The following is a 22,416-nucleotide window of genomic DNA, read 5'->3' as shown; positions in this document are numbered from 1 at the left end:
CAGCTTGACATCTTGTGACATCTTGACGTGTGTTTGTGAGTGTGTGTGTGTGTGTGTGTGTGTGTGTGTGTGTGTGTGTGTGTGGGTGTGTGTGGGTGTGTGGTTCAGAGAGCAGTGTGGGTAGCAGGAACATCATGCTCTCTTCCAGCGTTATGACACAAAGGAGATGCACAGTGTGAAAAGCATATTGTAGGTGGGAAGAGAGAAAGCAAACATAAACATGATGTATTTCTGGAAGGTTCCTTATAGCTCAATGATAGCTTTTAAAATGGATGATATTGGATGTTTTTTATGTGTGTGAAGGATTTGAGCAAACTTTCATCTCTTTATACTGCATATACTGCAGATTTCTTACGGTTCTTTGCGTTCTTTCATGTGTCATCCTGATGCCTTCAGCTCATGTGTCATGAAAGCTCCCAGCTTCATCTAATTCCTCACTTATTGATTTCCGTCTGATCAGTGACCCTGATAATAATCTAAACTGAAGAAAAACATTCAATACACACACATCATGGCACTGCACATGTGCATTAGGTATTTTTGAATCTGACTGAGTCATATTCAAGGGCTTGAAATGGGTAAAGTTTTCTCATTAAACTGATTATTTAGGTTCTACACCAACCCTTTTTAATCAGACTGAAATTTCATTTGTATTGAGCTTTCAACCGTATTCGCTATCGAGCTCAGTCTGACTGATTGAGGTGTTTACATGATGCTTTTCGGTCAAATTGAGCCATCAGTCCTAGTGAACTATTCCCTTTAACTCACACATTGATGCTTAGAGGAAAAGCGCTATAGATTGAGCACAGTCATATAGATGTAGAATAATGCAGGTTTGCAGAGGGAACACACACACTGCTGAAAATGCTGCCCTCCCACCAGCGTGTCGTCACGGCCTACAGCGTATTGTGAATGTAAAGAAGGTCAGTGTGACTGGACCATCTCAGCATCTCCATTAGAAACTAAAGCACGTCTGTGTCCTGACAGACTCGTTTATTCATCCTGAAGCAGCCCACCTCTTCATCTGTCCGCAGCCAATCACATGGCAGCCTTTATGTTACTGCAGATGGGATTGTATTTTTGGAAACACAATGACGTTTTTATTTTTGTACATACAGATGATTGGTCTGAGCAGCAGATGTTTGGTTCTTCAGACTTCAAAAGTGGCTGTTGCTTTTTCCTTTAAAAAAAAGTGTTATGGTACCATACACACTATTAAAAATAAAGGTTCTTTATTAGCTTATGTTCCATGAAGAACCTTTATCATCCATGGAACCTTTCCATTTCACAAAAGGTTCTTTACATTGCAAAAAAAAGTGGCTCTATTAAGTACTGTTGACTGAAAAGTTTTTTGTTGAACCAAAAATGGTTCTTCTATGTCACTTCTATGTTCTATGTACTTCAAGGAGTACAAAACCTATGATAGTTTCTATTCTTTGCACTCATTGTGTTGTGTTTGCTTTCAAATTTTGTCTTTATCAGACATCCTGTCTGTAGAAAAATGGTAATGAAGAAACAATCAGATATATTGACCTTCCTGTTCCAAAAACAATTGTAACCCCATGAATAGATCAATGGAAACAGGAGCTAGAGAAGACTTAATCAACAGCTCCGCTCAGCTGCATGCTTCCTGCTATTTTATTGACAGTGGATGGTGGAGAGATGGTGTGGAAAAAGAGGGGAAAATGACATGACACTGATCTAAAGTCGATTACATGACAACCACAGCTCAGTATGTTGGAACATGTGACAATTTGTCATAGTGGTGTTGCATAACAAATAATAAAACAACTACTATTTTTAAACTAAATAGACGTCTCCATAAATTGGACAGGACAGATGTGCACAAAAATGAGGAAACCAAACGGAAAAATACCTGAACACATAATGGAAATGGGTCTTGTTTACTCTAGTTACAATCCTAAATCCACCTATTCTTCTTATTTAAAGGATAAGTTCACTTTCAAATGAAAATTTCCTGATAATTTACTCACCCCCATGTCATCCAAGATGTTCATGTCTTTCTTTCTTCAGTCGAAAAGAAATTAAGAAATTAATTTTCTCCATATAGTGGACTTCAATGGAACCTAAACGGTTGAAGGTCAACATTACAGTTTACAGCTATCCCAGATGAGAAATAAGGGTCTTATCTAGAGAAACCATCGTTCATTTTCTAAAAATTTTTATATGTTTTAACCATAAATGCTCATCTTGAACTAGCTCTCTTCTTCTTCTCTATTTGAATTCCAGCAGTGTAGACACTGCTAAGTGTATTACTGCCCTCCACAGGTCAAAGTTTGAACTGAATTGTCATATACAATATGCCAGTGCAAGTATATAACAATTAGTTCAAACTTTAACCAGAGAGCTAGTTCAAGATGAGCATTTATTGTTAAAACTTTTTTTTAGAAAATGAGCGATGGTTTCTCTAGATAAGACCCTTATTCCTTGTCTGGGATCGTGTAGAACGTTTTGAAGCTGCACTGAAACTGTAATTTTGACCTTCAACCATTTAGAGGCCACTGAAGTCCTCTATATAAGAAGAATAATCCTGGAATGTTTTCATCAAAAACCTTAATTTCTTTTCGACTGAAGAAAGAAAGGCATGAACATCTTGGATGACATGGGGGTGAGTAAATTATCAGGAAATTTTCATTTGAAAGTGAACTAATCCTTTAACCCCTCCAGTGCTGTTTGGTCATTTTTGGCTGAAACATTTTTTTTTTTTTTTTTTTTTTTTTTTTTTTTTACTTCATCAGAATGGTACGAACCTTGATAAAGGTTTTGGCACTTGCTGTGTGAACACACACATAAAAAAAAAAAATCCTGGACATTATTCGAAAAGGTTAAATGTTCCTGAAAAAGTAGTCACACTTGTATTGTTGACCGCATTGAAACAAATTTCATCTATTGGAAACGTTTGGTACTTTGCCCAAACAAATTCTTACCGAAAGCTCATTTTTTGAGATATCAACCTCAAATTTGTAACACAGCTTATTTAGATTTATGGCTTTGATTTTTGCACAATTTTAGAGTAAAATTGTGCATATTTCATAAGAATAAATGTAAAATTTTATAACTTATTTCAAGATCATTAAACTTTTCACTTCAGCAATAATATGCCAAGTGTCATTAAAAGAGACTAAACTAAAGTCTCTGCTTCAAAGCATTCAAGATTTATGACAGTTTAAGAAAAAATGGAAATTTCATTTTCAGATCCATGCTCAAAAAGTGAATACATGGATTATAACTACTCCATAAATATAATTTAGCAAAATAAAATCCCTTAAAAATGTAAAATATAGTACAATCATTTCATTGAAATAATAATAATAAAAAAAGTATTTTTTGACCAACACGCGCCAGAGGGTCAGAGTGATATATTGACTTTGTTTTCATGCAGACCAGATTTATTTAGATAGATGCCCTTGGAGAAACACTGTGCAAGGCCATTTTTTACTATTAAGTATTATTATACAGAGCCTGAATGAAATTCAATGGCCTTATAGGAAACAAATCTTGAGCTCATGTAGCAACGTGAAACATTTCTCAAGACGTCAGTTTTATTAGTATGACTGTATTATGTATTCATCTGTTTATCTGTGTGTGTTGTGTATGAGGCCTTTTAAGGTCAGGCTTTTGATGTGGATGCTGGTAGACAGTGTGCACTATGTCTATGAGTGTATGACCTTACCGTGAATGAAGTGTATTAGACACTCAAGAGCTTCCTGTTCCTCACCAAAACAACCAGATGATGATTATTTTATGATGTTTTATTTTTGAACTAAAGCCTGTATGAGCAACCGTGTAGCAGCGGTTTTTTGCCTTCCAAAACTCTTTGTAAAACTCTTTGTAAAATCTTGTTTATCTACCTCAGGGGGTCAGACTAAATATGGTATGATCTTTTTATTTTGTTCTTAGCAGTAAATAAAACAAAAAAATGAAGTGTTTTATATGCACATTATATTTAATATGGACCAAATATTTGTAGTTTTGTTAAACCTATAATTCCATTAAGTTAAAGAAAAATTATAATATATTCTTAGACATTTTTTCTCATAATAATTTTAGTAACAGGGAAGAATAATTGTGCTTGGCATATACAATGCATTATATTAGAAAATATAATGAGAATATTTTCTTATCTTCTCATCATGCTGTAGAAAATGTCCAGATATTTTTGCTTTGTGTGTCAATTTAAAAAAAAAAAAAAAAAAAATTCAAACTTTTTTTTTTTTTTTTAATTCAGTTTAGCCTATATGAGGGCTAAAGGGGTGTCTACAGATAAACTAGCTGCTTTTCATGCTATACTAATTTTATGTAGTTCTCTCTAAGAATATGGCCTGAGTGATGTTATTGCTTTAAAAAAAGTAATAGGGCACCAATTTGTTCTCTATTTGTGGAAAGTGACACAACTACGCAGTAATTTCTAAAGCACACATGAAGAGGAATAGTGTGACATGAAACAGTCTCTATGCTTAACAAAGCCCTCATTAACTTCCCCTATGATTATACACACTCATTAGTGTGTATGTGCTGAATATGTGGGTGTAAATGGACTGGTGAGGGGGAAAAGGCAATTATTACATTCAGCAAATGGCAAAAAAAAATAAAAATAGCAGAGCGAGCCCCTTGAGCAGTAATAAAATGTGCATTGTGCTCTTGACAAATTGAATAGAGTTTCCTAAGAGCCCATGAGAGTTGAATGAATGACTGGACAGAAAAATGATGCACATGTTCATTTCCTCTTCCTCCATAGATAATCGCCTATCAGCCGTACGGGAAATCAGTGGACTGGTGGGCGTACGGCGTGCTCCTCTACGAGATGCTGGCTGGGCAGGTAGGTGGACGTGCACAGAAAGTTTTTGCAAATCATTTAGTATTCTCTGTAGTACTAAAATGAGTCAGACAGTGAGGTTTTTCAGAGCTGCTTTGAATACCTATGATTGCAGTCCTGCTGTGATCAGCCAACGCCACAGAAAATAACATGCAGCACAACATGCTGTCTCTGAGCAACAGAGAAAGTTTAGTTTGCACAAAGTGCTTCTAATGGAACAAGAATTATATTTTCATGGTACATTTATGTCCTGCTGAATTTTGCAACTTTGTTTTTTAGCTTCTGTGTTCAATACATATTAACCCTTAAATGCATTACTCGGGTCTTTATCGACCCGGGATGTCTTTCACTACCTTCCTCTTCATTATTTTTTTAAAGTTAGACATCAACCTTCTTAGTATTCCTCAATTAATTTATTATAAATTATACAACTAGAAACAATATAAAATTATAAAATAATGTCTGTTTTTGAATAATTTTTTAGTAAAAAGTGTATTGGGTCTCTAAGTATATTTTTTTCTGCGCAACAGTAATTGAATCTCTGATGACCCTATAAGTGCAATTCACCTTTATTCCTCAAGGTGGCGATGTCTGATAAACAATGATGATGTGATGTTTCACTCATATTTACCCAAAAGTATAAAACAAAAGAATACACAAGTATCATCAGCAAAACTTGAAATGGCTCAGAGATTTACTGCAGAGCAAGTACTGAATGCAGTCAAATATTAGTGTCATTGTCACTTGATGGTGGATCTGGTGAAGAAGCTGTCAGTGTAACAGATGTAGGCTCGTAAGAGCTGTGTGTGTAAACCTCACATCAGCAGACCCAGGTTCAATTCCCACTTAGAGTGGGCAGTTTGAACAGGAGGGGTTACATTGGTGCCATGACCCGGATGGGAGTGGGGTTTAGGGGGATGAGTGTAACAGCTGTGCGTGTAAACCTCACTTCTCTGAACTCAAGAGGCGTTCTAGTGACTGAGGCTAGAGACTGCAGTCTTTAGCCTCCTTGTTAGAGCGCCCGACTCCCATGCCAGCAGACCCGGGTTCAAGTCCTGCTTAGGGCGGGCAGTTCAAACAGGAGGGGTTACATCGGCGATCAAAATGTTGATTTTGAAGACAGTGAGAATGTTTTGAGAATATGATTTTGATGTTTTAAGAATATGTTTGAGATGGCGAATATGAGGCAGATGCTAAATGCACTGGGAAAATGACCTCTGATAATGACAGTGATGATGGTAAAAAGCATCTGCTCAAATTGAACCTTTACAAGTTCCAATAGGTAACAAAGTATGCTTTATTTAATTATTTTATAGTTGTTATTTAAATATCAAGAGAGTTTTACACTATTACGGCAGTTAGAGATCCATCCGTGTTAAGATATAGATCCGGGTTGCTAAAGACCCAAATATGTATTAATGATTGGCGGAAACATTCATGCAGTTAAGGGTTAAATTTAGTGGGCAGTATTTGTGACATGCTGTTAGTTATTTTCAAATATCTCTGTAAAAACAAAAAGTACATTTACAGCTGTGTACTCTGAGTGTATGTTCTCTTTGTTTGTCTATGGACTTTTGTCATACTTCATGTTTTCCATCCCATGTGCCTTTTTGTAGTCAGTTTGTAGTTTCTCCCTTGATTGTGTCTTGTTAACTTTTTACCTTAAGCTTGTTACCCCTTGTGTGTGTATAGCCCTTGTGTTTGTCAGTTATTGTTTGTAATGGTTCCAGTTCTTCTCGTGCTTCTGTTTCTTTGTTTCTTGTGTTTTTGGTTATTTGTTTATTTTGTTACCTTATTAAAAACCCTGCACTTAGATCCTCGTCTCTGCCTGTTTTCTCCTGCCACTGCTTGTTCCAGAAAGTCTGAGGCAAAATGGTGCATAATAAAAAATAGAAGGTACACTGTTTTAAAAGCATCTTAAAATAAATAAATTTGTATATTTAAATTTATACCTACCCGAGTATAAAAAGAATAAAAGGTAATGGCCAAATATACAATGGCAATTTTAGTTTCATTAAATAGATATTTTTAAGCTGCTAATCTCACTCCTACCTCTAAACCAAACCCTAACATTATAAAAAAATATATACACATATGCAAAAAAATGTGTAAGAATAAAGTTGCTCATACGTAAATAATTTTGGTTTAAGACGCTGTCATAGATCAATATTGTACGTTTCAGTGTCTATGCAAACATAAGTAAATGTGTGTGAGGTAGAACCCACTTTACGTAAAATACATACAAATTCTCATAAGATCATGCTGTATTTCACAGAACGTAGCGTTGGTACTATAGAAAAACAACAAAAACATGTTTGTAATGGCAGCATTGGTTTCATACATTTGCATGCATGCACTTCACTCTGCATCGGACATGATGAATAAACAGCTTTATTCATCTCTTCTGGAATATTCTCTGTTCATTTCAGTGAGATTCATTTATACAGACTGCTTCCCAGGCCTCAGTGTGAAACGCACTTCCTGTGTCATCTATACTTTCTGCCAGAATGGTTACCAAGGTTACGTCGTTTACATCTCAGCTTCCTCTCACTGACTCCCGGGTCTAATTACCCAACAGAAGAATCTTGTTTTACAGTTGGTGTGTTTTACTTTAGACGGTTTTGTCTTAGACACCCCCATCCTGCTTATGTAATATCATCCCACTGCTATGAGGATACAAAAAAAAAAAAAAGACTGTAAAAGGACTCAGGAATCATGACATAAATGTGCATTGGCCCTCTTCAGAAACTATTGTATTGAGTTCTGTGGGTGTCTGCTAATGACCCATCAGCATGAGGAGGTTGCAGCTGTCAACACTTCCGGAGATGGAGACTTACGGAGACTTGAGACGGACTAATATTCAGCTGTAAAAAATGGGAGACAAAGAGACTTTGAGCTCAAGCTGTATCACAGAATCAATCTCATAAAAAAAAAACAAAAAAAACAATTGGGTCTGTTGACAATATTAGACTGTTGCCATGTTTAAAGGGGACCTATTATCCAAAATTCACTTTTACGTGGTGTTGGCAGAGTGTACCACCCTATAATTAAAAACCTACACCTACTCCTTTTTTTAAAATGACCATACAGTCTCAAACAACAAGCTGTTTTCATTTTCTGGGCAATATGATGTCACTTTGTACAGGTACCGCCCATGACTGCTGACGGACTCTGTCGTATTAGCATAGTTTCCACCCTGAGCGAGTTGTATACTGTTCGCCATTGTCTCGACGGCGGAGCAGCAGTAGCAACGAATGTCTTGTAAGCGATTGAGGTGTTTTGTTGTTGGATGTCAGGGTGAACATAACTGTCTTCATTAAAGGTGCAATGTGTAGGATTTCTGTCCGCTAGAGGCCTATTCAAAACAAAGGCGTAGCTTGATGACGCCAAGTTTGAGCGCAGAATCTTGGGACATGTGGTCTTCACCTCAATGGATGGTGCAAAAGAATAGGGAATGGCATGCAATTCATTTTAAAACGTATTGTATGATGGAGAAAATGATGTATTACTGTTACTAAAAATAAAGCTGCATCTGATTATGCTATGTTAGCTACTTCACAAAAAGACATGGTAAAGCATGGTACTCGCAAAAAATCAAGAAAATTAGATTTAAACAATAAGACTAAACGTGTTGAGTTATATAACAATGATTCATTTTCTGTCTATAAATATATCAAACAGATGTTCCCTTGTCTATTAAAATGTGTAATATATTAAAGCGTCTTTGGTGTTTCCATGGTTTCTACAAAATAAAACCGGAAACTGAGGGTAACGCGGGTATGACGCAATTGTCAGGCGACTCCTCACACATCCCAGTGCCTTGGTTAAAATTGCAATTTTCTCACGATTTACAAATAGTTGGAAAATAGTTGGGATATTGTAAGTACTCAAGTGAACAAAATATATAACACTGGCCTAGTGTTTTTTGGCTACTTACTGCAAAAATCTTACATATTGCACCTTTAACTCCCAACATCTGAGCCGCTGAAGACACTGAAGTGGATTAGTTTTGTTTTTGAAGGAAATGCACCACAGATCTAATATACACATGCGATTTCTATCCCTGTTGTTTACGTTCACAGACATAACCGACTGTGTGTGTTTTTTACATAACCTTGTGTGTATTTGACAGTTTAAACACAATAAGATGTGAAAGAGAACTTAGTGTAACACTCACGGGATGCGCCGTCAGACAGCCAGCTTTCTGTACGCGTGCTTCGGATGTGTTCGCTTAGAAAACCATATATCAGAAGTTTAAACTGTTTAAACGCATGCAAATAATTAACTTTCATGATGACGAAGAACTGCAATGTGAGCGTGACCGTGATAGATATGAAAATCATAACCAAACAGATGTGTTCGTTTTTGGCAGAGTACTCGAGTATTCGAGGCAGGAGCTGTACAGGCTCTGCCCCCTTCTGGAAAGGGGTCGGGAAGCAGCAGCTCATTTGCATTTAAAGATACATGCACAAAAGCGGCATGTTTTTGCATGCACTCAAAATTGCTATTTACAACATGACATAAATGATCTGTGGGGTATTTTGAGCTGAAACTTCACTGAAACATTCTGGGGACTCCTGAGACTTATATTACATCTTGAAAAAAGGGGTATAATAGCTCCCCTTCAAAGACAGCAATGTTAGTTAAGACTAAGAAAAAGATTTTGAAATTGAATTTAAGCAGGTTGATGCATTTATTTTGATTTCTCAAGATAACTGTTTACCAAAATTTAGAATAAAACTTGAAAACTTTCAAGACCCTGTTTGCACTTGTTTATTATTTGATTGATATGTTTTTATCCTAGAACATACATGGAAATGTAATCACGCTGCATTTTCTAACAGCCTCCATTTGATGGCGAGGACGAGGACGAGCTGTTTCAGTCCATAATGGAGCACAATGTGTCCTACCCTAAATCCCTGTCGAAAGAGGCCGTGTCCATCTGTAAAGGGGTGAGTCCTGAAACTTCAGCGCCAGCTCCTTTATTCATCCACATTTTTGTATGCCGTTGCTCACTGAATGAGAAAAGAACAATGCAGAGGCTATGATGAAATTACATATTCAGCTTGGATTAATAACTTGCGTACTTTATTATTGCTGTCAGCTCAAGTCATGGAAATATCACCTGCTATAATAGCTGAGTGGAAGATAATAATATTTCATTTTATTTGTCTTTCCACCATTCTGTTTGATTATGTTCCCCTATGAGGCCAGTAAAAATTAATATGATTCATGGTGGTGATATAAAAGTCAGTAAAGGCAGTGATGAAACTTTATGATAATGGCCCTTAACATCATGATTATGTGTATCATTAGTTAATGTAGAATAGTTTCATATATCGTTAAACTTTATATGATATGTATTTATATTCAATCATTTGGTCACGGTGTACTTATAAAAAAGTGATAATAAAGCTCTAATGTTAGATAGTTAGGAACATTAGCCAAAATGGAAAACGTTTGTATTGTACTAGTATATTTTATAGAGGTCTGCTACCCAACCTGAGCCCAGAGGGACCTGCTTCAGGTTTCTATATAATGACAAATAAATTATATAATATAAATGTTTTATACTTTAAATTTAGCCTTCCTATTTTTCTTTCATTATTGAGTCTGAGGTAGATGGTCTCAGGTTTAATAATTTCTGTCTTCTCGTCTCCACACACACACACACACACACACACACACACACAGCTGATGACGAAGCATCCATCTAAGCGTCTTGGTTGCGGTCCGGAGGGTGAGAGGGATATAAAGGAGCAAGCTTTCTTCCGCAGAATTGACTGGGAACGGCTGGCCAACAGAGAGATCCAGCCTCCTTTCAAACCCAAAGTGGTGAGTGTGAATATGATGTGTGTGCATGTCTGTCGCCTTTGCCAACACTTTTGGTGTTGGATGACAACTCACTTTCTCAGGTCAAAGTAGACTCCACTGGATATGGTTCGGTTACTTGCACAACTCCTGTTCTTTGATAATAGTATGATGTGTCATAGTCTTAGCCTTACATGATCCTCTCCATAAGATGGCTACAGCTGGTGAATCCACCAATGGCTAGCTTACTTCCTAGTGTCATGCCCTCTGGTTTTATCAGTCAGTAGTGCATTTCCCAAAAGCATCGTCAACCAACTATGCTCGAAGTTTCTGTTGTTACCAACATAGTTCAATGATTTGGAGTTTCCTGAAACCATAGTTCCATCGAACATTCTCAAACAGCATCGCAAAATTGTGCCTGACAGTCACTCCGACTCTAAATAATTCAACATCTAAGAGTATATGATCATATGATGCAAGTTTTTGACAGTTAGTCTAACAGTACACTGAACTGAGAACAGTCTTTCGGACATGTCCGACATGCTGTGAACTGTCTGCCAAGTTTCTAATGTCTTTTGCTGAAAAGCATAACGTATAACAGATAAAACATATTGGAAATATTATAACAGTGATCCGATGGAAGTAGTTCTCAACAGCAGTACTGATAGCAGTTCTCTCTCCTGTCAAGAGTCGGTTAATGGGTTAGTTCACCCAAAAATGAAAATTCTGTCATTAATTATTCAGCCTCATGTCGTTCCACACCTGTAAGACCTTTGTTCATCTTCGGAACCAAATTAAGATATTTTTGATGAAATCCAATGGCTCGGTGAGGCCTTTATTGAGAGCATTCACCGTCTCCTCTCAAGATCCAGAAAGCTACTAAAAAGCTACTGTTTTACATATTTAAAACAGTTCATGTGACTACAGTGGTTCAACCTTAATATTATGAAGCGACAAGAATACTTTTTGTGTGCCAAAATATGCCAAAATAACGACTTTATTCAACAATATCTAGTGATGGGCGATTTCAAAACACTGCTTCATGAAGCTTTACAAATCTTTTGTTTCGAATCAGTGGTTCAGAGCGCCAAAGTCACGTGATTTCAGCAGTTTGGCAGTTTGATACGCAAACTGAACCGCTGATTCGAAACAAAAGCAGTGTTTTGAAATTGGCCATCAAAAGATATTGTTGAAAAGTCATTATTTTGTTTTTTTTGGCACATAAAAAGTATTCTCGTCACTTTATAATATTAAGGTTGAACCACTGTAGTCACGTGAACTGTTTTAAATATGTCTTTAGTACCTTTCTGGATCTTGAGAGGAGACAGTGGCTTTGCTCTCAATAGAGGCCTCACTGAGCCATCGTATTTCATCAAAAATATCTTAATTTGTGTTCCGAAGATGAACGAAGGTCTTACAGGTGAAGAACAACATGAGGGTGAGTAATAAATGACATTATTTTCATATTTGGGTGAACTAACCCTTAAATGGTCACAACTATGGAGTCAAATTAATGCCTTAAAGTTTTGCACAAAAATAAAGTTTTGCAAAACAAAAAAAAGAATTGAGCAATAAAAAAATGTTTTGCAAACAAAAATAAAGAATTGCAAAGGAAAAATAAAGTATTGAGCAGAAAAAAGTAAGTTTTGCAAACAAAAATAATAAATTGCAAAATAAAATAACGTAGTGCAAAAATATAAATATAATCAATTACAAAAATCAATGACAGCTGTAATCCTATTTTATCTTTGCCACATATTTTTCATGCTCAAACCTACTAAATCATTTGCAACGCTCATTTTATTCTGCGTTTCAGTCAAGTGTGCACTCACGATACCGGTTTTCTTTTGCGCTGCACTTTTCTGTGCGGATCTCTTTATGGCACTGGTTTGACGTGGGGGTGGAGTCAAGAAACGGGGGCACGCCCCGCGAAACACGTCATCGGCAGGAGACGCAGATCGCAACAGAACAGATCAAGCATAGAGACAGAGCGCATTTATTAAACAATCCAACTGTCTACAGGCTGCCTTCTTGTCTTTTCTGACTCATTACAAAAAACAGAACAATGCCTAAAAGGTGCTGTGTGTCAAGGTGTACAGCTAACAAGCTAAAAAACCCAGAAATAAGTTTTTATAAGCTGTCGACCCCCAAAAACGAATGTTTAAGGACACAAAAGTGGATACAGGCAGTGAGACAGAGAGCAACGGGTCATATTACTATAAGAAATGCATTGGAGGGGGTCGTAATCGGCGACAACATATGCTAAACAAACCAACAAAAACAAACCATTCATTATTTTTAACCATGTCAAAGAATTATTTCACCTGTCGCCGATTACGTTCCCCTCCAATGCATTTCGCGGGGGTGTGCCCCCGTTTCTTGACTCCACCCCCACGTCAAACCAGTGCCATAAAGAGAACCGCACAGAAAAGTGCAGCGCAAAAGAAAACCGGTATCGTGAGCGCACGCTTGACTGGAACGCAGAATAAAATGAGCGTTGCAAATGATTTAGTAGGTTTGAGCATGAAAAATATGTGGCAAAGATAAAATAGGATTACAGCTGTCATTGATTTTTGTAATTGATTATATTTTTATTTTTGCACTACTTTATTTTATTTTGCAATTTATTATTTTTGTTTGCAAAACTTATTTTTTTTCCGCTCAATACTTTATTTTTCCTTTGCAATTCTTTATTTTTGTTTGCAAAACATTTTTTTATTGCTCAATTCTTTTTTGTGTTTTGCAAAACTTTATTTTTGTGCAAAACTTTAAGGCATTAATTTGACTCCATACACAACAGTTCTCGAGTCACCAGTACACTGATAGCAGTTCTCTCTCCAGTCAATGGTATTTTTTAACCAGTTCATTGAAACAAACCATCAGAAAGAACCAGCTTGCGGAAAAAAATTGGATTTCCTAGCACTTTGTGACAGAGTTTCATTTTCAGGGTTTCATTACTAACTGAAGATAGTGCTAGCTGGCTAGATAGCTATCAGCCTGTTAGTGAGCAATAGTACACATTAGCATGTTAAATGCTAACTGTGGTCCTTAAAGGATTAGTTCACTTTCAAATTAAAATTTCCTGATAATTTACTCACCCCCATGTCATCCAAGATGTCCATGTCCTTCTTTCTTCAGTCGAAAAGAAATTAAGGTTTTTGATGAAAACATTCCAGGATTATTCTCTTTATAATGGACTTCAGTTCAGTGCAGCTTCAAAGGGCTTTAAACGATACCAGACGAGGAATAAGGGTCTTATCTAGAGAAACCATCACTCATTTTCTAAAAAAAACTAAAAAATTATATACGTTTTAACCAGTAATGCTCGTCTTGAACTAGCTCTCTTCTTCTTCTTCTCTATTAGAATTCCAGCAGTGTAGACACTGCTGAGTGTGTTACTGCCCTCCACAGGTCGAAGTTTGAACTAATTGTTATATACTTGCGCTAGCAAATTGAATATGACAATTTAGTTCAAACTTTGACCCGTTAAGGGCAGTAATACACTTTGCAGTGTCTACACTGTTGGAATTCAAATAGAGAAAAAGAGGAGAGCTAGTTCAAGATGAGCATTTATGGTTAAAACGTCTAAAAAAAATTTTTTTTTAGAAAATGAGTGATGGTTTCTCTAGATAAGACACTTATTTCTCGTCTGGGATCGTGTAGAATGCTTTGAAGCTGCACTGAAATGCACTGGTTCATTTTGACCTTCAACTGTTTGGGATCCATTGAAGTCCTCTATATGGAGAAAAATCCTGGAATGTTTTCATCAAAAACCTTAATTTCTTTTTGACTGAAGAAAGAAAGACATGGACATCTTGGATGACATGGGGTTGAGTAAATTATCAGGAAATTTTCATTTGAAAGTGAACTAATCCTTTAAGTAATTCAGCAAAATTCTTTTTTTTTTTTTTTTTTTGTTGGTGGTGGCTCGGATTCTTAAATCATTCTGTAAATGTACCCATTCTCAGGTCTGGTGATCTATCAGATCATTGAGATGAATGAAAAATTTTCTTTCCTTCACTTGTTCAGTGCCTGACAGGATGCTGAACATTGGCAGAGGGAGGCTTTGATGAACTGCCTAATGAAGTAATGGGGGGGTTGAGAGCTCACACTGTTACAGCTCAATGTACTGTTTATAGCCTTGACCAGCCAATGAGGACATTGACACAAGATCAGTCTGTCCTCAAAGTAAATGTGTCCCGTTTTAGTTTACAGTGCAGTGAGACTTGATCTTATCTATCAGTATTTATTAAATGGTGCAAAATTGGCTCTATATGAAATGTGGATGGAGATTTCAGTGATGTCAGCTGAAAAGGGAAAGTCATTTCAGAGCAGGTGGACCAACATTTTTTTTTTATAATGTGCACTGATGACACATGCATAATAAGATCAGGAATGTGTATTATAAAAGTATACAGGGTCTTTTTTACTTTGTTCATTTTAGGTGTAGTAAGAGAAATCAGGAGATAATGAGCTCTTCCTGAAGCCTTGTTCATACTTTCGCTTGGCTTGGCCTGACTGCGCGCACACTTCCCCAGACAGATGAGGCATTAATACTTGACACGCTCGCCGTTGTAGTATTCTTTGATTAAACATTAGGCGTCTCAGAGTAAATGTCCTCTAAACCATCAGGAAACAGTGGTGAGAAGTAGTAAGGTTCTCAGAACTTGTACCTTGGCAGAAGGGACTGTCAACAGTAGTGCTGCAAACTCCAAAGTAATAAAACAGTGTTGCTGTCTTGTGTGTCTATTTTTTGTGCTTTAAAAGTGTGCTTTTCTATTGGTGTAAATGTCATTTTATTAAAAGTATAGTTCCGGCCCTTATTTCTGATTGGTTGATCCGCGTTCGAAGCCATTGTAAAATTCCCCAAAACATACAGCTGGCCGCATTACATTAGTATCACTGTGCCATTGAATGTGTAAGTTGCTGTGTATGTTTTAGCAACAACTCTTAGCAATGTAAACATATGTTTGTTCTCTATTGATTGTGTTCATTGAAGCTTACTGCATTATGTAGAAGAGTGTTGTGAGAGAGATATCGAGTGAATTACCTGCATTCAAATTTAGCATTTTCCTACAGGTCAGTCTTATGTTCATAATAAAAAATCAGTTTGAATGTCCGCTGCGATCTTGTCCTTTTAACAGTTAAGGGGTTTTCCCATGACTGACAGCGCCAGTCAAAGAATTTGTCATTTGCGTCTTGTTCCGTGAGACTTGCTCATAAAGACAATCTTTGCTGCCATCTAATGGCATAATACATGTAACTTCTGTTGCTGTTCATGGTCAGGGACTATTTTTTTCCAGTGGAAGGAAGCCTTTTAATGATTTTACTTCATGATAGTTGCATTGATACATATTTTTTAGCTTTAATATTTGTATTGTGTGGTAACCGTTTTATAAAAGCAATAAGCCCCGTGAAGCCATGGTTTACAGTGAATTTATAACAGCTAACAATGCCCCTCAGCTGTTATAAATTAACTGTAAACCACTGCTTCTTGGGGCTTACTGCTTTAATAACAACATTTGTAATGAAACAAAACTAGTTTTTCTATTTACTCTTGGTAAATAAAAGGTACCAAAATGCTCATAGAACAATCCCTGATCCTCCTCTGGAGAGGTTGGGTTGTGGTGATTCTGGTGCACTCTGACCAATAATAGGACGCATTTTGGTACATTTTGAAATGTTTCCTAGTGAAAGCAAATCAAACTAAGAAAAAAATGCAACACTGTAACAATTTAAGTCCCTGTTTCGGATTAAACCAAACAATTTACAGATCAGAAAACGGCCTTAGTCAGCTTGGCTTAATAGAGGAGTTCACATGATAAAAGCCTGGACTATTTTAAGAGTCTTTTCATGTTTTTGCATCAAAACAACCCACCCTGTGCGTTGATCTTCACTCACTGTATGGGTGTTGAAGTTTTTTTATAGGTATAACCTGATTAATCTCAACCTGTGGCCACCCATGTGTGTTTGCAGACCCTGGGGTTAAAAGAGCCCCCTCAAAGGACCGCATTGGTACGCCACAGGCACTAGTGCTGGACTGCAGCCATTTCAATCTTTAACACAGCCCTGAATATTCCCCTTCAATCACTTTTATAATATCCTCAATTTACTGGACATATGAGTGTACATGACGTCTGTGAAGTCCTAAGTGAATGAGTTTTCTCTCAGAACACTGCAGCTTTTCAACTGAATCTAAAAATATCCCACATCATTCTTCTCCCCTTCCTTTCACAGTGCGGCAAAGCAGCAGAGAACTTCGACAAATTCTTCACCCGCACACAGCCCATGCTGACCCCTCCAGACCAACTGGTCATCGCCAACATCGACCAGAGCGAATTTGCTGGATTCTCTTTCATAAACCCAGAGTTCATTCACCCATCGTCGCTTCACAGCGTGGTATGAGACGGCCCGATGAAGAAGAGGCTCAAACTAACAACCACATCCATGTTATTTATGAACTCACCAAATCTTTGTAGACAGTTGAATACCCTTTATCTGAACATATCTGAACTGAGGGGGGGCTGGAGAAGCGGTTTTGATGGCTGAATGGAGATGTATCATAAAAGCATGTGTCCACATTCAGACTTTGAGGGCAATATCTAATGGAGATGATGTACGATCTGTTCCAAAGCCTGGTGAGCATTTATAGGCACCAGACACTCTTAAAAGTAATTGTCCTCTATTGGCATTGATGGTTCTATGAAGAATCTTTAACATCCATGGAACCATTTCCATTACATAAAAGGCTCTTTAGATTTTTAAAAGAAAAAAGTTCTTATAAGAACCCAAAAATCTTCTGTGGCCTCACTTAAAAAAGTTCTATGGAACTTTTATTTTTAAGAGTGCAGACTTGTTCCCAACAAATTGTTATTTTATGAGGTTCCATCTCAGCTAGGATGCTGCTTGTGTAGGCAGTAGACAGAACGATAATGCTTGTCTAGGCTTTTAAACAGAACGATAATGTTTGTCCTCATACTGTAGTAATGACAGTTTATCTAATACTTGTATGCAGCTAGAAGTCATGTGCAGGCCTGGTATATTTTACAAAACCTACAGATATTTTTGATGGTGGAGATGGTGAACGATCCCCTTTTCCAGTCCTCAGATTATTGTGTGTGAAGCATGCTGACATGAAACAGGTTTTTGTGTCCTATTCCTTAATGTCCTCTACTGCCATTTCTAATGTTCTTGAATTATATATTTGTAAATCTAAATCTTGTTATAGGAGTGCCAAAATATAACTGCATCAAAAGGTTTTTATATCCAGCTCTATATATGCATATTGATTTCCTACTAGATGGTGGTGTCCCTTATCTTGGGCTGAAACTTGAACCCTTATCTCTCCTCGAGTTTTAGCATGACAACTTCCAATCCCGTCACTGCCTGCTCGTCTGGTTCCTGCATAGTCAACATATACAGAACTTTTTCTCTCGCTCTAAATGAGCGATTCCTCATTGGTAATACGCAGGACTCTGCAGATTCACAGAGAATTGGAACATCTGTCCTGCACGTCCCTCACCACTTGCATGTTCATTTTTATTAAATGCTTCATTTAGCACATTTAACGATGTTTACTGTAAGCCCATACCGCAGTTTTTCCCTCACAGTCACAGCAAACAAGTCTGCAGATTCTTCCTGGGCCTGATAATGGGTAACCAATGCAACATATCGAGTCATGTGTAATGTTAGAAATGTAAATGGTATTTGGTTTAAATCTTGCATATTATGTTAAAGAAACCTAGCACTGCTACAACATAAAGAACATGTAACAAGACCAAATAAATGCTTATTGTAGGGCGCTGGGTCTCCAAAACCTGTCAAAACCAAATTCAGGACATATTTCACCCAAGAAATTCTTTGCCAGTTTTTAGAACCATTAAGATTTTTTTGCATTGTGACATTTTCAGCACTCACTGTTAAAGGGGCTATATGTAAGAATTTTCATGTACTAATCACTGATTTTTATGTGAAGTACTCGGGAAAATCCAAAGGATATGATGTTTACACTCTCAAGAGCCTCACTTCCTTTCACTGACACATGAAATGAATGCTTATACAATGTTCAGGATAAAGCCGAAAGAGCAATCCTGCAAAGAAAAGGGATTAATTCAAACTATAGCCAGATCTATATAGTCTTATAGTCTCGGATATACTTTAATCAAACTATCATTAGAGTAATTTTAATGACCTCATCTGTCGACATGATGTCGGTGAACTGCAGAGCTGGTGCAAACATATACACATCATCGCTATGATCAGATGCTTTCTGAACTGCTGCCTTCTCATGCTGACATTGTTGTGTGTTTATTTTGTTATTGAGAGGAAAGCGTGCAGCACATATTTACATATTCATCTAAACGTCGCTCTCAGCAGCGTGGATGGCGTCTGGATTTTTCTTAACAGTATATCACTGCAAAGGTATTTCTAACTTCTTTTTACTTCTTAGCAAAGAACAAAAAGAACTTTGCCATGAGTATATCGGGGCCTTGAATCAAGGTCAGTCTCTTGTATGTTACGTGTGCACAAGTGCGAGTAAGTTGCTGGATGTAGTTCACTTAACGGCCACCGGTGTCACTAATAACAAGAGTTTCTGAATTCTACATGTAGCCCCTTTAAGCTTATTTCCCCTAAATGCAAATTCTCCTTACTGTAATGTGGCAAAATGCAAAATAAAGATTTTTACTGTAAAGTTTACTGTACATTGTTAGGTTCAAATCATGGTAATTTTTGTTGTTTGTGCTGCTTTTCACTGTAATACTTCATGACAATAATGAGAATCTGATGAAAATCATCACTGAGAATAACTACAGAAAAAGGTTTAAAATTAATGTTAATGTTGATTTGAGGAGAAAATGTGCATAACTGTCCTAACATTTATGCCACGATGCAAAAATTCCTAATGGTCTTTAAATACAGTATTTCTTTCCATTTAAATCATTATAATCTGTGACCCCATAATGCCCAACACGATTTTGTGACATGTTTGAGGGGGATGGGAGGTCAGTTATGTATAACCTCTAATATAACCCTTTTTCTGGTAGTGTTTATGTCCTTTGGTGATGAATACTCGTTGTGTTAAACTACATGTTCTGAAGTTGTTATCAAAGAGAGCTTTCCAGTATACTGTATATCCAATATTTTCTATCTTTTTAGGTCTTAGTTTATGATCATCATGCATTTTTGCTCTGTGAGTACTTTTACGTAGAGCGCTATGTTTACTGTTACACTAAAGATACACTATATACCAAGATTTTTGTAAATACAGAGAAGGCATACATTATCCTGCAGATTTTATACTAAGAACTGAATGTGCTTTTACTAACTTAGATGGTTTCTATGTTTAGATGATCCAAAAAAGACTAGTTTGGCTAATACTGAGATATATGTAACCTTTGTTATATGTAATTCTGCTATGTTTTCTATGCTGATAGTATAAGTGAAGGAGCTGTATGTAGACTGACTGGGCTATGTGGATGTACTCAGTGCTCCTACATACAGTGTGTGTGTTTGTACTGCAGCTGCTGTGTGCATGTGGGGTGTCGGCAAATCAGCGCATGCAAAACGTGTTGCATGATTCCAGGAATCCGGAGTCCTTTAGCATGGAATGATTGTCACACCGAGTACGATTCCTGTCCCACCTTAACTATCTTCCATTGTGTTGTTGCTTTTTAGTTTCTGTTTAGTTTCAGTCAGCGGATGAAGAACTAGACTTCCAACCACTGCTGAGCAAATTCTGTCTGACTTACCTATACGACAACAGGGAAAGTATGGACATTCAATTTTAGCACACTCCAGACATCATTTAATGGATTCTCCTTGTAATCAGTACCTCAGAAATGCTGTATTTACACATTAGATGGCTCGGTTTGGGCTCTAGTCTTGTGCCAAGCCCTCGGTGTAACACTGTTGAATTTCTCCACTGATTCCTCTCTGATATTTTTGAATTTTATTAGACCTTATGTTTGATGTGCAAGCCCCTGTGTATGGAAGAAGAAAAAAAACAGGATTAAGTAGATATTCCATGTGTTTATTTCTTCATCCCATGAAGTAAATGGATTCATGTCGGTACGAGTGGAAATAGAGCCGGTCCTCTTATGAAGCGATGCAGAAAGTATTAAAGCGGTTGTCTTGCAGGATGCAGGTTAACACAAGTGTCTCACATTGAGAGTATTTGAGAATGTAAAGTTCACGTGTTTTGGTTGTGGTTTCTGCATGTGAGGTGGCATTCCAGCATTCACTTGACATATTAAGTATCTTATATGAACATTCCACCCAGCCGTTTCTTAATATAGATTCTATCAGGAATTATAAATATTATTATTATTAAATTATGAATTCCAGGACAGTGTTTTAGTTTGAAAAAGACCTTTCATTCTTCTTTGTTTTTCTTTGTCCCTCTGTTCTTTGTGAAGGATAATGTGTATAAATAAATGTATGACAAAATGGATAATGTCCATGTTCTGTTTCTTCAACATCCCGAAGGTAATGGGGTTTAAAGTGCCCCTATTGTGCTTTTTCTGATATTACCTTTCATGCATTATGTAATACAGCTGTTTGTGAATGTAAAAGGTCTGCAAAGTTTTAAAGATCAAAGTGAAGATAAATAAAGTTATTGTCACCTAACAGAAAGAAGCAATTCTGAACTGCCTGAAACAAGTCGACAGTAATTCCAGTCTTCTACATGAACCTACGTAGGTTTGTAACATATTTTGCATAATCTCATTCTATATTTTTCATTGGCTGCCCGTGAACAATGTCTACTTTGACCTTCAAACACTGTAGTTGTAGCTGAGACTGGAGGAGACTGGTTCATGTTGTCGACATGTCGAGAATACATTGTTTTCGGCACTGTAAATCCACTTCCTGCATGAACTTCCAAAGGATGAGATTGATACGGTAAAACCGACACTGTCGTTACTATTCGTTTCACTGTGTATCAAGTGCTGAGGAACATACGGAGCTGAAATTCAGATATGGTAATGGCTGTATGGTTTCCAACATGCTGTAAGTGGTAGACCAATCACAACAAACTGGGCCATCTGACCAATCAGAGAAGGAGGGGTTTAGAGAGACTGAATCCGTTTTATAACTGTTTTTGACACTGTCTGACACTGTGATGCTGCAAATGAAACATTAAAGTGTTTTTTTGACCTTGGATGCATGTAAATCTGTTGCAGGAGACCTTCAAAACAAGATTAGGAGCCTTTAAAATAGCATAATAGGAGCACTTTAAGACATATTGAGCACATTCTTCAATCTGTGCCAGCACTCATCAACAAATATAGTAAATGTGGTTCATAAGTTCATCGTTTTTCAGCAGGCTATGGTTTATTAAGCTAAACCACATTTAGCCTTCATTCATCCACACACTTCCCACAGTACTGACTCAAGCAGGGATCATGGGAAAAGTATGTAAAGATTCTGATGCCTCCTAATTATTCTGGTTCCTTAAGGGTTCCATTAACGATTACTTAAGTGCTTTTAAAGAATAAATATATGGAAAAAAAAAATGAAATGCAGTTCTACTCCCAAATGATAGGATGAGGTGAATGAATACATTTAAAGAGGATCTATAATGCCCCTTTTACAAGATGTAATATAAGTCTCAGGTGTCCCCAGAATGTCAGAATCATTTATTATAGCTTATCAAATTTGCCCCTGGGTGTGAGCAAAAACACGCTGTTTTTATGTGTGTCCCTTTAAATGCAAATGAGCTGCTGCTCCCGGACGCTTTCCAGAAGAGGGCAGAGCTTTTACAGCTTGTG

General features: G+C 37.1%; 1 protein-coding gene across 3 annotated transcripts in view; it reads left to right on the top strand.

Annotated features, from left to right (window-relative positions):
- Positions 1 to 21,098, top strand: part of prkcab (protein kinase C, alpha, b) — a 201,938-nt gene extending 180,840 nt beyond the window's left edge. For 2 of the 3 annotated variants that reach the window (XM_048190641.1, XM_048190634.1), the window contains 4 exons: positions 4,760 to 4,840; positions 9,682 to 9,789; positions 10,532 to 10,672; positions 16,886 to 21,098. In XM_048190641.1, coding sequence (XP_048046598.1) covers positions 4,760 to 4,840; positions 9,682 to 9,789; positions 10,532 to 10,672; positions 16,886 to 17,053 — 498 coding nt within the window. In that variant the 3' untranslated portion in view covers positions 17,054 to 21,098. Of the gene's footprint in view, positions 1 to 4,759; positions 4,841 to 9,641; positions 9,790 to 10,531; positions 10,673 to 16,885 lie in introns of those variants that run through there. The other variant, XR_007184891.1, reaches the window with a different exon arrangement.
- Positions 21,099 to 22,416: the final 1,318 nt, after the last annotated feature.

The sequence above is a fragment of the Megalobrama amblycephala genome, linkage group LG1 (assembly GCF_018812025.1).
Source record: "Megalobrama amblycephala isolate DHTTF-2021 linkage group LG1, ASM1881202v1, whole genome shotgun sequence".
In the NCBI taxonomy this organism is placed as follows: Eukaryota; Metazoa; Chordata; class Actinopteri; order Cypriniformes; family Xenocyprididae; genus Megalobrama; species Megalobrama amblycephala.
This window is presented reverse-complemented; position numbering and strand designations above follow the sequence as displayed.